Source organism: Gracilinanus agilis, chromosome 2, assembly GCF_016433145.1.
Source record: "Gracilinanus agilis isolate LMUSP501 chromosome 2, AgileGrace, whole genome shotgun sequence".
NCBI classification, from domain to species: domain Eukaryota; kingdom Metazoa; phylum Chordata; class Mammalia; order Didelphimorphia; family Didelphidae; genus Gracilinanus; species Gracilinanus agilis.
In genome coordinates, this window is record NC_058131.1 from 425097154 (window position 1) to 425118234 (window position 21081).

Here is a 21081-nt window from a genome sequence, read left to right on the forward strand (position 1 = left end):
CTTTCTAGGTTTTCATGACACTATTCATTCCTGGTTCTTCTCCTACTTGCCTAATTGCTCCTTCTCTGTCTCTTTTGCTGGATCTTCATTGAGGTCTTCACCATGTACTATGGATATCCTTCAAGACTATCCTAAGCTCTCTTTTTTTCTCCCTCTATACTATTTCATTTAATGATCTCATTAGCTCTCATGAATTCTATATACTATATACTGTAGGAAAATATAAGTGAGGTAATGGAGTCACCAGGGATATTATAAATTAACTAAGGGGTCTGTGGGAACACACTCTGGGATTTAAGAGAGACTAAAACTGAACATTGAAGACTTGTACAGCTAAGTCACTCCCAACTGAAAAATAACAGCCAACTGTCACTCTGGCCAGAGGCCTTAAATTCAACTGACAAGGTTACAGGATGAAACTGGGTTTAATTAGGAACAACAAAAGGAGAGATAGGAATGTCTACTCTTAAACCTTAACACCTAATAACAAAACCCACAGGGACAGGGAAGGACTTATTCTACTACACTAATCTAAGTGATCTAAACTAACAGGGCCCAAGGAGCTGTAAATGGAGTCTCTGGGTTTCTGCCTCAAACCTGGAACCCCCCAGGCTTGAGTACAGCTAGGGCTTTGTGGCTTTGGGATTCTCACTGCAATCCACTGATGATCTCTGGATGCCAGGAGCTAAAGTTGTCTCAGGTACCAAGTAGAGAAGGTTTTGCTTGAAGCGCTGTCCACCAGCTTTCAAACTTCTCTTCCTCCCTTGGCTCTGTAGATTTGTCCTTTTGCTAGATGCCACACACAGGATCCCAGGGGAAAACAGGATGCAAGATGTCCTTTTACTCTGAGTGCTCCCAGGGCTAACCACAGTTTGTGTTAACCCCTAATGGAGTCCCACTCAGGGCACAGACACACTTCCTCCTCCTTCACTCCAACCTGGAATTCCCAGCTCCAGCTCCTTCCTGCTAGGTAAAACTTAATTCCTAATAACTAGCTAATCTAATCTTATTCATAACAATACAAGTTGCTTGCTGTCTTTGGTCCTCTGGCTCCCCATATGTGAAACGTGTCCTATATAGGAGTTGGACTAGATGTTCTCCACAGTCCAACTCTAATCCTTTTGAGCCTATCCTGGGCCATGGGAAGCTATGGAAGAAGAGGGGAGAAGTATGATCAGACATGGGATTTGGGAAGATTAATCTGAGATTAATGTGGAAACTTCCAGCCCTGGAGACTGACAACTGGCCATCCACTACCTCAGGATAAAACGGATGCCCTCCTCTGTCCACATGCTTAAAGCTGTCTTCTCTTCTCAGTGCCAGGAAGTTATTACTGCCTATGACTAGAGCAGGAGCTCTTAATTCTAGGGGTCTGCGAATGTGGATGGGAGGGGAAGAAACTCTATCATACATCTTCATTTCATCTTTACACATATATCTTTATTATCTTTATATTTCTACTTGGCTTCTTTTGTAATTCTGTCTTTTATTTTATGCAATTAAAATATTATTCTGGGTAGGGGTCTATGGGCTTCACCAAACTGCCACAGAGATCCAGGACCCTCCAAAAGTTAAGCATACCTATACTAGAGAGTTGTAAAGATTCTTGCAACTTGAGCATTTTGCTAGGCTCCAGGAGGGCAGGACATTCTCACTCACATCTTCTCTCTGCTCTTCAGGCCTCGCCACCTGTACTCTGCCCCAAAGGCCGGACCCGAGACCTAGATGCTCTGCTAAGTTTGATTAGAGATGCCAAAGATTTCTTCTATGCTTCTGTGATGGAATATTTCCCCACCAGCCGCTTCCAACACCCATTCAAGTATGGATGGTCATCTTTCAGGGTTACCTGATGGAGGAAGGAGGAAAAAGCTCCCAGCCCTGGGTAGAATCTCAGACCTCAGTGAGACCCTGGTCAGTAGGAAGACTGAGGAGGAGAAAAATAGGTTTTGCTTTGAGGAGCTCATGATCTGACTGGCAACACTAGACTTGCCCACCTAAAGTCAGTAATACCAGGCATTGGGGGTTAAAGTGCCAGTTAGGTAGAATGATAGCTAGCATTTATAAAGCTATAAAAATTATTTCATCTTGGGAGCATCTGAGTAGCTCAGTGGATTGAGAACCAGGCCTAGAGACGGGAGGTCCTAGGTTCAAATCTGGCCTCAGACACTTCCCAGCCGTGTGACCCTGGGCAAGTCACTTAACCCCCATTGCCTACCCTTACCACTCTTCTGCCTTGGAGCCAATACACAGTATTGACTCCAGGACGGAAGGTAAGGGCTTAAAAAAATATTTCATCTTCACAGCAACCCTGGAAAGTAGGTGCTGTTATTATTATCCCCATTTTACAAATGGGGACACTGAGGATTATAGAGGTTGAGTGACTTGCCCAGGGTCACACAGCTAGTAAGTGTCTACAGCAGAATTTGAATCCAAATTTGGCTCTCTATGCTATGTCTTCAAGCTACCCTAACTTGTTGGAGGAAGTCAGGGACAGGAAAACTTGGAATGGGATGTGGAGATCTTATACAGGCTTCTTGGGAGAGACAGAATTGGAAGTTGGTCTAGAAGGACAGGTAGGATTCATATAGGTGGGAAAAAAGAAGATATCACAGGGACTTTGAATTGCAGAAGCAGAGAAAGGGAGGCAGGAGAATGAAAGGAATATTTGAGAGACAGCAAGAACTTCCTGACTGTAGTTAAGATTGAGTGCTCGGTTGGAAAGGTTGCTTGGGATTAAATGGTGGATAGCCTCAGACGCCAGGTTGAAGGATATGGATTTAGTTCTACAGGGTTCTTGAATAGAGGACTGAGTAAATGGAAATGAAGCTTTATTAATTTTGTTCAAGCATATAGCAGGCTTTGGAAGGCTCAGACAACACTTGGAGAGCATTAGTCACCATTAGCCCTTTCCCTGTTAATTTTATTATTAATTTTTTTAAACCCTTACTTTCTGTCTTAGTTACAGCTCTATGACAGAAGGGCAAAGGACTAGACAAATGAGATTAAATGACTTTGACTTGCCTAGGCATTGGAAGAGAGGGAGAAAGACAGTTCAGAACTCAAATGTAACAACAAATTAAATTAAATTAAAACAAAAAAACAGTCTAAAAAAAACAGGGGAAATGATCTAGAAAACACACATAAAATTTTTTGGCCTTCCCTTCATAAAAGAGAAAAAGTTTGATTTTTTTCCCTTTTCTTTTATGCAGTATTTACAGGACTTTATTATAAAATTTAGGTATAGTATTTGGCCAGAGGCTCTATATAGATCAGTGTTAACATTTCTAGCCAACTTTGTGTGTCATCTGCTGGCTTTTGTGTTCTTTTCTCAAACTTTAACTTTTTGCTTATTTTATCTTTAAAACAGGACATTATGTATACTTATGGTATTAAAAGATAAAACGTATTGATATTACACAACACTGTGATACATATATTTTGTGCATTTCTGTGTTTCTGAGCTTTTTCTGTGTCTTCTGCTGGCCTTCAAGTATTGTTTGCAGCTTTCATAAAACTCCCCCCCACCCCGCCAAGTTCCCATTTAATTTTTTATACTGGCCCCGTGATATATCGAAAACATGACGGGGAAAGTTGTGATGTAGAAGGGATATCTGTTTATGGAAAGTAATATGAGGTAAGACCTAGAAAGGTAGGTTGAGGTTAGACTGAATACCAGTATCAGAATTTATACTTTATTTGGTAGGAAGTGGGGAATTGTTCATGAGTAGGAAAACGAGAGTCCTAGTGGTGCATTAGGAAGCTGGCTTCGTTAGGGTGGGCAGGACGGACCAGAGAGAGGAGAGGAAGGAAGAAAGGCGGCCAACTAAAAGGATATTACAGTTGTTCAGATGAGAGGTGATGAAGCCCCAGACTAGGCTAGTGAGTGTAGGACCAAAGAGAAGAGAACGAATGTGGGAGCTGCCGAAGAACAGTGATTTCTTCTCTTCTCCTCCAGGTACTGGCCAGTCATTGACAATGCTCTGAGGGAGGCGGCCTTCAACCGGCACGTGCCAATTCGTCTTCTCATCAGCTGCGGGAAGAACTCAGACCCTTCCATGTTCCCATACCTGAGGTCCCTACAGGCCTTCACTAACCCCCAGGCCAATATTACCATAGAAGTGGTGAGTGAGGGATGGCTCCTTCGAGTCTCCTGTTGACTGGTGGCGTCCTAGATCTGGAAAGATCCTTATAAGCTAGCTAGTCCAGCCCCATCATTTTATACAGAAAGGGAAACTGAGGGCTAGGCTTCAGTTCCAGTGACTCTGGGGCCATCTTGGATAGAGAGGCAATGGGTGAGAGTCTGATAGACCTTGTTCAGTCATTCAGTTGTGTCCTACTCTTCCTGACTCCATTTAGGGTTTTCTTAGCAAAGATACTAGAGTGGTTTGCTATTTCTTTCTCCAGCTCACTTAACATTTAAGGAAACTGAGGCAAATAGGGTGGTGACTTGCCCAGGGTCACACAGCTAGTAAGTGTCTGAAGGCAGATTTGAATTCAGGAAGATGAGTCTTCTCTGCCTCTAGCCTCAGAGTGCCATCTAGCTGCTAGTAGTAGTAGTGGTAATAGTAGAAACAGAATGATTAGCCCCACCTCTGTGCTACTTCTCCTCTTGGTCTCATTCAGTCTTTACAATAGTCGAGGGAAGGAAGGAGGCAAGACAGATATGGTTATATCCATTTTATATAGAGAGAAACTGAGGTCCAGAGAGGGGAAATGTATTGTCCAATAGCTAGGAAGTGACAGAGCTGACATTCAAATCCCAGATCTCCTTATCTCTTTCCAGAATCTCATGATGCTAAGAAGAACCAGGAAGCTAGAGGGTGGATGTTTTCTTTTTCTTTAAAAAAATATATTTTTATTATCAGGCAAAACACACTTCCATACTGGTCGTTGTTGTACGAGCATGCTCACATAGAACCATCCTCCCAAAATAAGACCACAAGCACTTGGTGAATGTTTTAAAGATGCTAGCATCTTCAATTTCGTGTGGCTAGAGTGGAGAAAGAGGGCTAGACGCCAACTATAAAGTCTTGGGTTTAAAACCTAACTTTGTCACTTACTAGATGAGAGGCTTTAGGGAGATCACCCAATCTTTCTGGGGCTCAGTGTCCTTATCTGTTCAATGATGGAGTTTGACTTAATGATGTCTATAATCTCTTGGGGCCCCAAGGCTACGTATGATCCTATGATTGCTATTAGTGGGGCCCCTGCCCTTGAGTCTACTACCCAGCTTTGTCTCTATTCCTTAAAGAAAATATTCATCATCCCTGAGGGGAACCACTCCAACATCCCTTTCAGCAGAGTGAGTCACAGCAAGTATGCAGTCACAGAAAAGAAGGCGTATGTGGGTAAGAGCACTCCACTTGGGGGAGGGCAGTGAAAAGGGGAGATTGGAGGAAGGGGGGGGCTCGGTGGGATCTGGGCTACATGGCCAAGTGGTTTTATTTGTTTTTTAATGAAAACTTTTAATTAATTAATTTAGAATATTTTTCCATGATTCCATGATTTGTGTTCTTTTCCTTCTCTCCTCCCACCCCCTCCCATAGCCAACAAACAATTCCACTGGGTTTTACATGTATCATTGATCAAGACCTATTTCCATATTACTAATATTTGCATTAGGGTGATTGCTTAGAGCAGGGGTCGGCAACCTTTTTGGCCATGAGAGCCATAAACGCCACATTTTTTTAAAATGTAACTTCATGAGAGCCGTACAGTGCTCACAGAGCACGCTCCTGCAACAGCGCCTGAAAAAAAAAATGGACTTTATGGCTCCTGCAGAAAGAGCCATATGTGGCCCTCAAAAGAGCCAAATATGGCTCAAGAGCCATACGTTGCCGACCCCTGGCTTAGAGTCTACATTCCCAAGTGGGCTTGTTTGGATGGCCCTGAGATCCCAAGGACAGACAAAGCTGCTTAGAACCATCACCCCAGCCCAAGCCACCCTGAAATGCCCATGCCTGGGGTTGGACTTGGCTACCCTGCCATTGGGGCATCTCAGAGCTGCAAAGGACCTCAATAGTGTCCAGTTCTTTCAGTTCCAGTCCAGAACCCTGATCCTAATGGAATTCCCTCTACAACATTCCAGACAAGGGGCCATACAGTATCCAGTGACAGGGAGCTTACTGTTTACTCATTCCATTTTTAGGCAGCTGATAATTTGGATGTTTTTCTTTCTATTACCCTGAGATCTCTCTCTCCCCAGTCCCTCTTCAACATGAAAAGCCCTCAGTCTGCTATCATTGTTTCTAAGCCTTTCTTTATCCAGGCTAAACATTCCCAGTTCCTTCAACCAGTCCTCTAATGGTAGAGTGACAAGTGGAAAGCCTGAAAGCTGAGGTGAATCCAGTTGAGCTGAGGGAAAGGAAGGAGATAGGGTCACTCTGTGCCTGGCTGAGACAGATTGGAGAAAGAGGTCATTGGAGTAGAGAAGGGAAGAGAATGACCTGGAGGTCCATAGAAGACAGCAACAAGGATCTGGAGATAATTGAACTTTAAAGGAGAAGCAGTTCTTAAGGAATGGCAGAAGAAAGAGGACCTACAATCAGCAGTGGAGGGAATGAGGAAGAACCCTAGGTTTGAACCCTGATCCCCATACTTACCAGACCCTAGTAGCTAACTAGCTGTGTGTCCTTCGGCAAGTAATTTTACCTCTATGGGATTCAATTTTCTCACCTGGAAAATAATAAAACTTTTCCTACCTGAATTTTGGGATTATTGGAAGGATGACAATTGGCAGACCATAAAGTGCTACAGAAATGGGAGTTCAGCAGATTGTGGATTGGGAACAGCTAGGTGGCTCAGTGGACAGAGAACCAAACTTAGACATAGGAGGTCCTGGTTATAAATCTGGCCTCAGCCACTTCCTAGCCATGTGACCCTGGGCAAAGGGCTTAACCTTTGTCAGCTTCTGCTTCCTCAACTGTAAAAAGTGAGTTTTCCAGTGGAATTGTGCTAAGGGAGAGTAGGGGGGCTTGGGGGAGAGGGAAAGAACATGAAACATGTAACTATGGGGAAATATTCAAAATAAAAATAAATAAATAAATAAATAAATGAATAAATAAATAAATAAAAGATGGGTTTTCTGAGTAGGTAAGTGATGCTCAGAAATGCGCATTAGGAAGATTATTTTGGCAGCCTGTGAAGGATGGATTAGACAAGGGACAAGGCCAGGCAGAGGGAACAGTTAAAAAGCTATTTATGAGAGTCTAAGCTTGATGAGGTGAGAACTGCAGGGGGCTGCTGCCCTTGGAGGGAAGAGGACCAATGCAAGCCATGTTCTGGAGGTAGAATCTACAGGCCTTGGTACCTGATTAGCTGTGAGAGGAAGGGAAGAAGGAAGAGTGAGGGTTGATGCTAAAGTCAACTGAAGAATGCCACGTAGTTGATGGTACTCAGTAGAAATGAGGAAATTGAGAAGAGCAGTGGGTTTGGGAGGGGGTGGAAACGGCAAGTTTGGTTTGGGACATGTTGAGCTTGAGGTACCAGTGGAACACTTCTCATGGTAATTGCTATGCTGTACCTTGGTGGCTGATGGAGAACTGATCATGTCTCTGAGTCCTATAAGAACAATGATCAATTCTCTTCTTCCCACAGGAACATCTAACTGGTCTGAGGATTATTTCACCAACACAGCTGGTGTGGGGGTGATCGTCAATCAAAGCTCCTCTGATCCCCAGCACCCAGCTCCCACCATTCAGGACAAGCTAAGGAGTATTTTTGAGCGGGATTGGCAGTCCCCTTATGCCATCAGTCTGGAAAAACTTCCTGGCCAGCAGGACTGTGTCTGGCATGCCTGAGACCAGCATCTCCAAGCTCTCTCCCCTGCTCCCTCTTCCATTTTTTTCTCTGCTTTCCCTTCTCTGACTTTTCCCCTTCCATCTCCCTCTCTAGGGCTTAGGTTTCTAATCAATAAAAAGAAATGATTGAGTTAGATTATTTTTAAGGTCCCTTCTAGCTCCACATTTTATGATCACTCTCCTCTTTGATTTTCTCTGTCCCTTCTCCCTCTCCCTGTACACCACCTTTTCATTTCCTTTCCCCTTTTTCCTTGATGCCTCCTTTTTGCTTCCTTTCCTTCTTTTTTCCTTCCTCTCCTTTCACCCACCTCCCTTACTCCTCTTTTTTCCCTTCACTCTTTTCTCTCCTTTTGATGCTGCAGGGCACATCAAGATTCTCTCCCAAAATAGATGTATGTTCCTAAGGCTTCATACTCTGAAAATAATTCTTCCTACATGGGCCCAACTGCAATCTTTCCTCATCACATGAAGACAGGAGTATGCTGGTTAAATGTTTAACTACCAGCTCCCTGGAATGGGAGGAAGGGATTTACCCATGATACACATTTAAATTTAATCTACATTTTAACCAATTTCTCCATCACTTTCTCAAGTCTAGACAATCATCAAAACAATAAATCAAGCCTAGATTTGAAGCCCTTGTGGATTTCTGAGTTGTGTGTAATTAGGCAACCTGGAAACAATATCAACTATCTGATGTTATTTAGTCTCTCTTTTAAAAATCTTCCATATTAGAATCACTATTGTGTATTGATTCTAAGGTAGAAGAGCAATAAGGGATAGGCAATGGGAGTTGTGACTTGCTCAGGGTCACACAGCTGGGAAGTGTCTGAGTCTAAATTTGAACCCAGGACCTCCCATCTCTAAGCCTGGCTTTCAATCCACTGAGCCACCCAGCTGCTCCCTATTTAGTTTCTTTAGTCTGGAAGATGGTCTCGATAGCTTTAAAGGAAAAAAATGAGCCTAATATGCATGGGGACAGGAGTTGGGGGTTGCTTCTACTACACCAGAGTTACTCACAGAAAATTTAACAATCAGCTCTTGAGAGCTGGTCCTAGCTGACTCCAGCATACCCTTGTGTGGATACCTCTATCAACTCAGACCTGTTATCTGATCATTTCTTGCCTCTGACAAAATTTTTGTTCTTCTCTTCCTTTACTTCTCTGAATCTTCCTCATTCTTTAAGGTCCAGCTTAAAACCCCTTCTGCCTTTGGGAAGGTAATCCCAGGTCTGGATCACTCTGTACCCTAAAAGAACCACAAAGAAAAACAAAGAAAAAGAAGGGCAAGAAAACACACTGATTCTCAAAATAATCGAAGGGGAGGGTAAATAGAAGTTTATGCAGAGGATGTCCCAAAAGTCATAGACTAGAGCAATGTTGAGCTCTTGAAGAGGAAGAGAAGCCTCAGATTAGAGGTACTAAAGTTTTAACTATTCTCTGAGTTACCAGTAGACCCTTCCTCATTCCCAGTAGGCCAGAACATCTAACACCCATATGGTTCAGCTGAGAACGGAGCTTTAGAGACACCAAACACACTCAGGTAAACATAGATTTTATGATCTGCCTGCCTAAGGCAGTCCAGCCCAGTGGGTTTACGTGGCTCCAGTAAGGAAAAACAAGGAAGTATGAACAGGTGTAGACAGTGTTCCTATTGCTTCCAAAGTCAAATGATCTCACCTGATTTTAGTTCATTAGATTGGATGATGAATTTGGATCTGGAAAGTCTGCATTTAAAACCTCTCTGGGACAAGTAACAGTAACTAGCTGTGTGATTGGGAAAACCAGCACTTTACCCTGACTCAGTTTCCTGATCCATAAAATAGGAAAAATAATACTGTTTATCTCACAGAAAACAAAAAAGAGCTTAGTAAACTCTGAAGTGTTCTGGAATTGGGAGATATTTTTTATTGTCATAATTAGTTAAGGCCCTTGAAACTGACAGAAGTGAGCTCCTTACACAGCTCAAGTGCATTTTGATGAGGAATGGGAGGCAGAAAAGCTGAGTGGCTGCCAACATCCTTCCTCCAGGTAGCATCTTTATATGTAGCCTCTGGCCAAGGGGCCAGAGCCAGACCTGCTCTCAGATTATTCCATCCCCTTCTTTGATCCCTCCTAGTCATCCCTGTAGAACTGAACCAGAAAAATGAGCTTCTAAAATTAATCCACATTGAAGTGCAAATGATTGAAGACTTTCACAAAGATCTTTTCCCCCAACAGTTCTGTCCTAGTATCTTTTATTTCCCCTCTAACATTTCCTCTCTGAAGGTTCATCTGCTCCTTCTCCTAATTCCTCTTTTTACATACAGGAATTATATGACATCCTTGCTAGTTTTGTGGTTCTGGGCAAGTCACTTAATTTCTCCTTATCTATAAAATAGGCACAACTTAACTTCACAGTGTTATTGTGGGTTATGATGATTTATTACTGAGAAGCAGAGTGGTATAATGGTGGTATAATGGTGGTATAATGGAAAGATCATTGGATTACATGAGAAAGGAGGCAAGCAAGACTGAACTCATAGAAAGGAAGCATAAATGGACTTTCCAGTGCAAAAAAAAAAATAGAGGAGGGTAGAGGGATTTTTGAACTGAAAACCTTTTCTTCTTTTTTCCTTCTTCCTTCTTTTTTTCTTCCTTCTTCTCATTTCTTCTTCCTTCTCCTCCTCCTTCTTCTTCTTTATTTTGATTATCAAATGAATATTTTTGAGACTACCGTGCAGCTGGGTGACACAGTGGAAAAAGCTTCTTGAGTTCAAGTCCAACCTCAGACAGCTACTAGCTGGGACAAGTCACTTAACCCTCTTTGCCTCAGTTTCCTCATCTGTCAAATGAGCAGAAGAAGGAAATAGCTAACTACTCCAGTATCTTTGCCAAGAAAACATCTGAAGAATCAGATATGACTGAAAATGAATAAACAAACAAGTATCCGTATAGAGCACTAAACGCCCATACCCTGGCAGGAAGATGACTGGGAAACCCAAATGTATGGATAACTCAGTCATGGCCTGGAGTAAGCCTGCCATGTGAGTGGTCACTTCATTATAACATTGCACAGCAGACATTTAGAGTACCCATCTTGGCAGGAACACTAGACCTGCAGAATATGAACAGGGAATATGACACCAGGAAAGCAGAGACATACAGGGTCTGCGAGACAGATTAGTGGAGTGGAAGCCTTGGAAATCAGTCTGGGTTTGCATCCCCAGCTGTGTGACTTTGGCCTTTAATGCTTCTCCCTGTTGAGTAGCTTTCTTCTACTGTGGCTAAGTAAATTCCTTGTTAGCTTGTTCTCTTTGGGGAAAATTTGGTTTCAGGTTAAATTATTCTTTTTCTGGATGATGGAAAACACTGTGATAGTACCTAACATATAATCCCCTTTCTCTCCTGTTGCCTGTAATGAGGGACTGTCTTAGAAGCAGTTAAGTAGGGGGTAGCTGGTTGCTCAGTAGATTGAAAGCTTAGAGAGATCCTGGGTTCAAATCTGGCTTAGATGCTTATTAGCTGTGTGACCCTGGACAAGACACTTAACCCCCATTGCCTAGCCCTTACCACTCTTCTACCTTGGAACCAATACACAGTATTAACTCTAAGATGGAAGGTAAGGGCTTCGTAGAAAGAAACAGCTAGGTAAGGGCTTGGCAGAACAAAAAAAGAATCATTCCTTATTGGGTGAGATGGGAGGCTACAATAAGAGATGGGCAAATGAGCTTTGTCCAAAACCCAGACCTGGCCCTATGCCAGAAGAAAGGAATTATTCCATTTGAGACCTTACAGGGGAATTCTGATCTCAGGTCCTAGGGGGAAGAAAATTTAAAAACTTGAATGCCACCTATTTGTAGTGGATATTAGTAGTAGTAGTAGTGGCAATAATAAATATTTCTCTATCATCTTTTGTTTTCTCAACACATCCCTGTAAAGTAGGTAGTATACATGTGTCCATATCCCCCCCTTTCAGGAGGAAACTGAGGCTGGGGGGGGAGTGTTAAGTGGCAGAGCTAGAGCCTAAACTCAGATTTTCTGATTCAAGTACAAAACCATTTACTCCATTTTATACCTAGTCCTGATGACTTAAACTTTGTGTTGTTTTGTCTCTGAATTTAAATCCTTGGCTCTTTTGAATGAAGTCCCTGAAAAAGGCCCCTTGAACCCTGATAGTTTACTGGCAGAGGTAGAGAAGGGAGAGAGAGTCTGTGAATCTTCAGGCAGTAGCAAAGGAAAGATCAGGCAGGCAGATTTCTGAGCCATGGGGTCCCATCTGACTCCAGCATCTGGGAGGATTGGAGTCATGGGGGAGTTCAGGTCTCAAGGAAGTTTTAGAAAGGAGGAAAAGCTAAAAGCCCTGAGAAGGAAAACAAAGGCCCCCTGAATGAGCTCTGAGTAGGAATTGGCCCATCTGGAAACTGTTATGGAGTGTCCAGCAAGTCCTAAGGCCCAGTCACACTCTGCCACTTACTGTGTGATTTTGGACAAATGGTTTCCCCTCTCTGGACCTCTCTGTGAAACAGGGAAAATCAATCCTGTCCACATTCCTTTCTTCCTTCCCTCCTTCCCTCACTGTTTCCCTTCCAAAAACTGTGATGAGAATCAGATGAGAAAATACTTTATAAACTGATATATCCTATGAATTTGAGTTATGACGAATGATGACAATTGCACTTTACTTTTTTAACCCTTACCTTCTGTCTTAGAATTGATATTAAATATTGATTCTAAGGCAGAAGAGAGGCAAGGGCTAGGTAGTTAGGGTTAAGTGACTTGCCCAGGATCAAGTAGCCGATAAATAACGGAGGCAGAAGGTGAGTTCTGGCCTTTCTGACCCAAATGATGTTGCTAATCCTTCATTTTGAAGAGGACCAGTGACATCAAGGAGTAATGTCTTGACTTTCATGTGAATTGGATTTAAGTGAGGCAGAGCTGCAGAGTCACTGGCCCCCCTCTCCTCTTCCAGAGTCATTGACGTCCAAGACAAAAGTCAGGACGACAGGAGATGGCCCCGGAGGTAGTAGATGACCTCGGTATCTTTGACGTCTGACCAAGTTCTAAGCCCTCCACAGCCCCTGCTTTAGCCACCTTCGTGGCTGTTGGAACAAATCGTCCTCATCCACCCATTTCTCCAGGGGAAGTCTTCACATGCCTGGGGTAGACATTTCCTGTAACTCACTGAACAGGTTTGAGGTCTTTTGGTTGCCCTCAACCTCATTTAGCCCATCTACCCAGATAGTTTTACTAAGGTATGGCTGACGCACATGATGCAGCTTCTTGGAGCCACAGGCAAGAGTTAGGTGACAGACAGACAGACACCAAAGATGGATGAGCAGCCTTGGAAAGAGCTCAGCAAACCCTCACCCAGAGGTGCTAATCATCCCTTAACAGAGAATGGAAAGTCCCTCTCAGGCTCCTGGGAGGTAATTGCTGTTGGGACATGACAGAACTATAGCTAAGAGCTATGAGATCTTCCTAAAATGCCAGTTAGTCTAGTAATGTCTGAGAGAGTCCTAGCAGGGTTTGTGGTCAGGAGACCCAACCTCTAGTCTCAGCTCTAAAGGTGACACACAGTCCCAGCAGGATCCATGACGAAATGGAGACAGTCAGCGCGTGCGCGCGCGCACGCACGCACACACACACACACACACACACACGGAGAAGGATATGCAATGGGGACTGGTCAAAAGAGCCCTAGTTTGTTTTTTTAATCTCATTAAAATTTTTTAATCTTTATTTTATTCCAATAACAAATTTCTACATAACTTTCCAAAGAATATGATTCATGTTGTCTCCCTCCCCTCTCCCAGAGCTGACAAGCAATTCCACTGAAAAGAGCCTTCGTTTTGAAATCAAATTTCCCCCACCATGATTGCTACCTGTGTGACCTGTGGCCTTAGGCAAATCACTTCCCAGGTCTGAGTTTCTGAAGGTCTAAGTTGTAAAACAGAGGGGCTTGCACTAGTTAGCATTAGATGAAATCCCTCCTGGTTCTAGATTTGTGATCCTATAGATTGTGCGGAGGTGTGTCTAGGGGGTCATCTTCCCCTCCTCTATTTTCTCTGTTGTGGTTGTGTGGGAAGAGGCTGATACATCACACCAATCAGTCAACGAACATTTAAGTGTTTGCTGCATGCTAGACACGGAGCTGAATACTAGGGATACTTGTCTATCTTTGAAAGCTCGTTTTCTAGGAGACTGTCTCCTGGTGTTTGCCTAGAGTACAAGGGAGGCTTCAGACAAGGCACTTTTTACTCTTAGACAGGAAGGGAAGTCTTCTGCCCACTGTTTCCCTGAGTCTTCATGGAATCCCTCCCTTTGTAGCTGGGTCTCTCTGTTGGGTTTACATCAGCTCCCCCCAAAAAGGTCTATCCTTTTCCTCAGCCCATGAGACACTTGTTGGTTGACCTTTTCCCTACCCTATCCAATTTGGTGGTATAGACAGGGCATCTGGGACTAAGCATGCCCATCCCTCTCCCATGTCCCTTTTCCCAGAGAGAGCCACGTTTTCTGCTTTCTCCTCAGACAGATATGACTTCTAACCTCCCATCCACCCTGAGAACATTTTCCTATCTGGGAAGAATAGGAAAGATAAAGGAAAGACCACTGTCTTAGGAGTAGGGAAACTTAGGCTCTAATTTCAATTCTGTCACTAACTCACTGTGTGGCTTTGGACAAATCTTGTTCTTCAATGAGCCTCATTTTTGGCATGTGTAAAGAGATAGGCTCGAAGTTCTCTTCTAGTTCTGTCATTCTATGTCATTCTCTGTTATTCTAGCCCTTTCAGGATGACATAAGATCATTGATCTGTGAGTGACCTCAAACCTCCTCAATTTATGGATGAGAAAACTAGGCTAGGGGACATTAAATAACTTGGCTATGATCATACAGATGGGATTTGAGTTCTTTGACATTACAGTCAATGTTCTTTTCCTATACTGTGCTGACTCCATATAAGTTTATGGTCTCTGTTCCAAGGTCCCTTTGATACATTATGTTCTAAAACTCCTTTCAGCATAGGCATTGTTAACTATCTTCCTTCCCTTCTTCCTTCCTTTTTTCTTTTTCTCTTCATTTCTTCCTTCCTTCCTTTTCCTTTCTTTCTTCTTTCCTTCCTTCCTCCTTCCTTCATTTCTTTTTCTTTCTTCCTTTTTCTTTCTTTCTTTCTTTCTTCCTTCCTTCCTTTCTTTCTCTCTCTCTTTCTTTCTTAATTTCTTTCTTTCCTTCTTTCCTTCCATAATCTAAGGTTCTTATCTCTGATAGTCTTATTCTAAATCCCACACTCTTTCAAGGTTTGAAAGAGGGTCCTGAAGACAGAGGATGTGAAGGCCCTTTGAAGAAAGAACACAAAGCTCAGGGCTCCTAAAATGGGTAGAGGGGCAGGAATTGAGCCCTTGGTCTCATCTCACTTTGACTGAGGAAGGAATCAGTGCTGGGTTTGTGCTGATTCCTGGCAGCTTCATGTTGGCAAGTCCAAGATAAATGCTGCTATCCACTTAGTGCTCTGGGGTCTGCCTGCCATTCTGGGAGAATGTCAGATACCAGCCTCATGATCAGCAAGCCTTTCTACCAGTACCATGTAGCAGGGGTGGTTCTTTAAGGTCTGGTTTCATCAAGAAACATGGAACACAGAACATCAGACCTGGAAGGACTCTTTGAAATTAAGTCCAACATTCTCAATTTACAAAGGAGGAATCTGAGGCCCATGGAGGAGAACTGATTCATCTAAGATTTTCCTGCAGGGAATTTAAACATACTCCCTTTGCACTCGTTTCTTTTGTGACATTATCTCAGGGGAGCCTTGGTAGCTAAGATAAAGAAAATTTTCTTGAAAGTATACTTGATCAAACAGTATTCTGTACTTAGCAGCTAGGTCACAGTGATTAGAGTGCTGGAATGGGAGTCAGGAAGACCTGATCCTGCTTTAGACACCTACTTTACATCTTGCTTTAGACACCTACTAGCTATGCCTCAGTTTCTTCATCTGTAAAAAAAAAAAACAAAAATGAGTAAGAGAGTAATAATTGCAACTACCAGACAGGATTGTTGTGAGAGTCAAATGAGTACTTTGCAAATTTTAAAGTGCTAAACAAAAGCTAACTATTATAATGACCAACCTTGATCTGGAAGAAGAGTTGAAAAAAAATGTATCTCCCTCCCTTCTTTGCAGAGGTAGGGTCCTATGGGTGTGGAATATTGCATACGCTATTAGATTCCATTGATGTATCAGCTAGTTTGGGCTAAGCTTTTAATGTTTCTCTTTTCCTTTAAAAATGGTTATTCCTTGCATGTCCTTTGATCCAGCAATACCACTAGTAGGTTTGTATCCCAAAGAGATAAAAAATGGGAAAAGATCTATTCATATAAAAATATGTATAGCCACCCTCTTTGTAGCTGAAAAAAATTGGAAAACGAGGGGGTGTCCCTCGAATGGAGAATGGCTGAACAAATTGTGGTATATGGTGGTGATGGAATACTATTGTGCCGAAAGGAATGATGAACTGCTTAATTTCTATATGAATTGGAAAGATCTCCATGAACTTATACAGAGTGAAATAAGCAGAACCAGGAGAACACTGCACACAGAAACATTGTGGGATGATCAAATGTAATAGACTTTGCTACCAATAGCAGTGCAATGATCCAGGACAATCCTGAGGGACTTATGAGAAAGAAAGCTATCCGAATCCAGAGAAAGAACTGTGGGGGTAGAAACACAGAAGAAAAACATATGATTTATCACTTGTTTATATGGGTAGGTGATTGGGCATTTTGATTTATTACTAAAACAAATAATATGGAAAAAATAAAAGAAATTTTAAACGACTATTCTTATAAGGGCAACTGAGGAGGAGACACATATATTCGGAAAATGAAAAGTGTACATAAAAGCAAAAGTAATGTGTTTGGGTTGGAAGCAAGCATACAGTGGCAAGGTATTAGAGAGAAGGTACCTTCATCCCAAAGTTAGTAAGTTTGATGACAGCTCTGGGGAAAGGGATGGTCACCACTAGATGCCATGAAACCTAATGCTGATTTTTCAAAGGTTTGTTGAGCCAATCTCTTACCAAGGGGAATAGGAGAGGAGGGGAGGGGAGACCAGAGGAAGAGTGGTTTGAGCCTACCCTTCCTTCCCACCCCCTGAAACAGAAACAATCAGCAGTACCAACAATGGTGTTATAGTATTTATTTCTCTTGTGGAGGTTTTCATTCAGTGCCTCATACACATCATAAGAAGGAAGGCTGTGAACCACAGTAATGACCAATGCAGGTGAGAGGGTCACAGATACAGCCAAAGGACCATCTACAACTAGTTTCCTAGAAAAATCTGAGAGACGATTCCCAGATACTTTGTCATCCTCTCATCTGCCTATCTTGCCCTCTAAACGCTACTTAACTGCTGTATTCCACCTATGTTTGTCCTCCGCCTGATCTCTCCTCTCCCTTTCATCCCCACCACATGTAGCTTTGCCCTCTCAGGTTTCTGAAGCTTGACATAGAGAGGACTTCTAACAGAAAGAGAAAGCAGCTTTGTCCTGTGGGAAAGGTGATCCCATGGAATACATTTTGACCCTACCTAAAAGAAGGATAATAGATTTCCCACCAGAAAGCAGTAGCAGCAGCAGGACAGAAACAAAACCAACAACTGGACCTCCCTTCTCCCAAGTGACCATACAGACCTTTCCACAAAAGAGCTAGCACTTAACTTTTATTGGTGAGTTTCTGAAGGTGGTACTTTACCAAAGTCTTTCCTTCAGTCTTTGTTTCTTGGGGTCTAGCCCTTTTTCAGTCACAATGAACTCTGCCTAGATCTAAAGGCCTTCTTTCTCTCAAGAATGTGTGGCTTGCTTCTGGAGCAACAGACACCATCATGCTCAGTTACAGCTGGAGCATAGCCATTGGGCAGCAAAAGGATACCTATGCAGGGTTCTTCTCACTAGTTTTCACGTTCAGTTTTCTGAACTGACGCGGAGGGACAAGTGCAGTCAGGATAGGTCTTTCCTATTGGCTTAGCTTTTAGATTTTGTTTGTCAGTCTCTCTTCGGATGGCTAGGAAAACCCATTTTACCTTTCATTTAGCCACAGGCCCAGAAACTGTTCTTCCTGTAGTTTTTCCTTCCTGCTCTAGTAAGATTAATTCAGTTCTTGCAGAAGATGTAATTAGGACATTAGTATCTTGAGCATCATCTTTGTTGGTGCTAGTGATACCTTCACTCCCTTCTCTGTCTTCTGGGGATAATGTTTCCTGTGCATCAAAGAAAGTGACTGTTTGCTCAGCTTCCTCCTGTGATCCTGCCTCAGTGGGCTCTGCATCACTCTCCTCTGGACTTTTACTCTTCTTGGCTGGGGAAGAGGAGAATCCCAATTTGGGAAATCGGAACCAGCCAGTTTTCTCTGCTTTCTTAGGAGGTTCAATGTCTGATCTGGCTTCTGGCTGCGTTTCTATTGGTATTGACTTTGAGACTTCAGCTTTGGAATCTGAATTTGACTCATCGGTGGAAGAAGAAAATCCAATGTTTGGAAGCCAAAATCGGAATAGACCAGAAGACTTCTTACTTTCCAGTTGGGCTTTTTGCTCCTTTTCTTCTTCATCTGGTGGTGTTTGGCCATGGATATCTTCAGGAGGAAATTCCAGGATTTCTGCAGGCTCCTCATCAGAGTAGCTGTCTACATATTGATGGGAAGAGTGAACTTCAAATGTAAATGTTTTCAGCTTTGGCAAATTGGCACTAGAAGAGATGATTTCATATGGTTCTCCTGTTTCAGGCTGGAGTTCCCCTTCTAGTGATAAATCTACTGTGTCTACTCCTGATTCATCTTTTCTCAAACCCTCTTCTGAGATGTCTTGCAACTTGGATGCAGAACTTGTGTATCTAAGGGTTTCTTGTTCCTTACCTGTCACATCCAGATTAATGTGCGATTCAGGAATCTTTACCTTCAGCAGGGAAAACCCATAAGAAGGTGTTTGAATATCAGATGGAGGGATCTCAGAGGCTCTCACTATCTGAGTAGAAAAGGTCTCTCGTCTTGGGAGCTCACCATGTTCACAAGTCACTCGGCTTTCTACAGTGACCTCTTGGCTTTCTATATGGGCACCCTGAATATGAACCTTGACCTTGGAAATGGGAGAGGCTATTGAGGTGAGGGCAAGGTCCTTTGGAGGTCTTATTGGGTCGGGGCTTGTCTGAGGAGGAACCTCAGAGGCTGCTTTGAGGACTTTGGCACTCCATTCTTCAGGGCTTTCTTTATGAATTGCTATCTCGATGTCTGTCTCAGGGCATATTATTTCTCTCACTTGGGGAATGAAAATGTCAGCCTCTGTACTGGGGGCATGGAAGGTAAATTTGGGTACTTGTAATTTTGGAAATTTAACAGTCAAAACAGAGCCTTCCCAAACTCGGCCTGTTTCAACAACAGAGACTTGAGATGGGATTTCAGTAGTTGAGGTCTTGAATTTAATGGGCCCTTCTGTTGGGGGAAGATATGTTTCTGGCTCAGGGAAGAATACAGTGCCCCCTTCACCTTTGCTTTGCCCAGGCAAAGACATTCCCTGTGTGGAAAGAACTTTCTCACCAGTTTCTTCTCTGGGAGCCTTCATTTCACTTGTGGAAAATCTTAGGCTGGGCAACAGAACAGACACAGAGTTTTCTCCAGAGGGGACCCTGACTTCTGACACAGAAACTGTTGAATCCAACATCCCAGCTGTAGGTTGGCATAGTTTTAAGCCTTTGTCATCAATGTTGCGTTTTAGCACATCTGCATATGTTTCTGATTCCAGGGCTACTGGCCCTATGGCTGCTTTAGGAGATGGTTGAGACACATCTGCCTCCAATTTTGGTATGGAAATATGGATGTTATGGCTCTTGGCTTGAGCAACTAAGGAACCAAGTTCGGGCATGTGAACATCTGGAAGGGCAGTCTGGTCTTTGCCACTCTCCTTTTCAACTGATGGCTCCTCAGCAGTGGCCTTCCCTAGGGCAGGACCTTCCGAGACTTGTATTTCGCTCTGTGTCAGGGCAGCAGAAACCACAATTGGCACTATTTCTGTATCAAGCACCACTTTTTTGTCCTTTGAGGATGAGCGTCCAAAACTTGGCATTCGGAATTTGGGCCTTTTGAACCAACTCTCTTGCCCTTCAGCGGGAATCTCCTCTTCCTTTCTTTCATCTATTGCTGGTGCAAGTGGCACTTCATGGGCCATCATATCTGCTGCCACTTTGTGAGGTTCTTGAGAGTAAGAGATATCCAAGGGCTTAGAGATAGAAACCCCAAATTTTGGTTTGTGAAACCTGGGAAATTTAATCACTCCAGCAGAGGTGTAAGGAAGAGCCTCTACTCTTTCATTTCCTGTGCCAGTCGAGACTCCTAGCTCTTCTTCCTCTCCTTTCAGGTGAAGGGAATGTCCCTCCAAAATATTGGTGGTATCAGGATGGGGAAGAGAAGTGGCGTCATGAGATTCTGACATGGGACGAGTTACCTGGTACTTTGTGAGGGTGATATCCTCCTTCACTACAGTTTTGGTAGATTCTGTGTGGTGACCACTTATGTTAATTTTAGTAGAAGTCAAACCTGGCAGCATAATCCCAGGAAAATGCATATGTCTTTCATGTGTGTCAGATGAACTAGAGAATGCAAGGTTCATATCCTGGTCCATTTTCAGAGTCCCAGGTTCAGAAATGCTGGCCTGTGAGTCAGGTATGACACTGGAAGCCTTCACATTGATTGCCTGCAGGCTCTCTTCAAACTGAGGACACTGAGAATCAGATTGAGTCACTGTGACATTGGACACTGGGACTTTGGAGACAAAATTTTGTGTGTCTGTTTCTAGAACAGGTATATCAAAGCTGGGAGCCTCAACAGAGATTCCATCAACAGTTGCAGGAATGGTGGGAAAGGATGCATCCACAGTGGAGCTAATGATCTCTGGTTGACATATACTGAGATTTACAGTGGTCTTAGAAATTTTACCATCATCCTTGGAGAAACCAAGCCTGGGAAGGGTCAATTTGGGCATCTGGAGTTTGAGTTTGCTCGCTTCAATTTTTAAATTTGGATCTTTAAGGACAGAAGCACCGAGGAAGGATGAGGAGCTCGAATCAGATTCCTTAACCGTAAATTCAGTAGAACTTTCAGAAAACTCTATATCAGCAGGGGCCATATGAGTGTCTACTGAAGATTTAGATATCTTGCGGTGAGAGGAACCAAATGAAGGCATTTTAAATTTGGGAATTTTAAACTTAGATTGTTTTCCATCAAAATCTTTCTCAAAAAGGGTACTGTCCACTTCAACACTGGGA

The 21081-nt window shown here is 43.0% G+C and overlaps 3 protein-coding genes across 4 annotated transcripts in view; 1 reads left to right on the forward strand and 2 right to left on the reverse strand.

The window, feature by feature from the left end:
- Positions 1-8044, forward strand: part of PLD4 (phospholipase D family member 4) — a 38916-nt gene extending 30872 nt beyond the window's left edge. For both annotated transcript variants that reach the window (XM_044661894.1, XM_044661895.1), the window contains 4 exons: positions 1680-1819; positions 3956-4121; positions 5252-5348; positions 7597-8044. In XM_044661894.1, the coding sequence (XP_044517829.1) occupies positions 1680-1819; positions 3956-4121; positions 5252-5348; positions 7597-7799 (606 nt within the window). In that variant the 3' untranslated portion in view covers positions 7800-8044. The remainder of the gene's footprint in view (positions 1-1679; positions 1820-3955; positions 4122-5251; positions 5349-7596) is intronic.
- Positions 8045-16955: 8911 nt separating this feature from the next.
- Positions 16956-20460, reverse strand: LOC123237622 (protein AHNAK2-like). The gene has a single exon (XM_044664653.1). It carries the CDS (start codon positions 20436-20438, stop codon positions 17856-17858), a length of 2583 nt encoding a protein of 860 aa, XP_044520588.1. The 5' UTR covers positions 20439-20460; the 3' UTR covers positions 16956-17855.
- Positions 20461-20827: 367 nt separating this feature from the next.
- Positions 20828-21081, reverse strand: part of AHNAK2 (AHNAK nucleoprotein 2) — a 189767-nt gene continuing 189513 nt past the window's right edge. The window contains exon 10 of the mRNA XM_044659916.1: positions 20828-20923. Coding sequence (XP_044515851.1) covers positions 20828-20923 — 96 coding nt within the window. The remainder of the gene's footprint in view (positions 20924-21081) is intronic.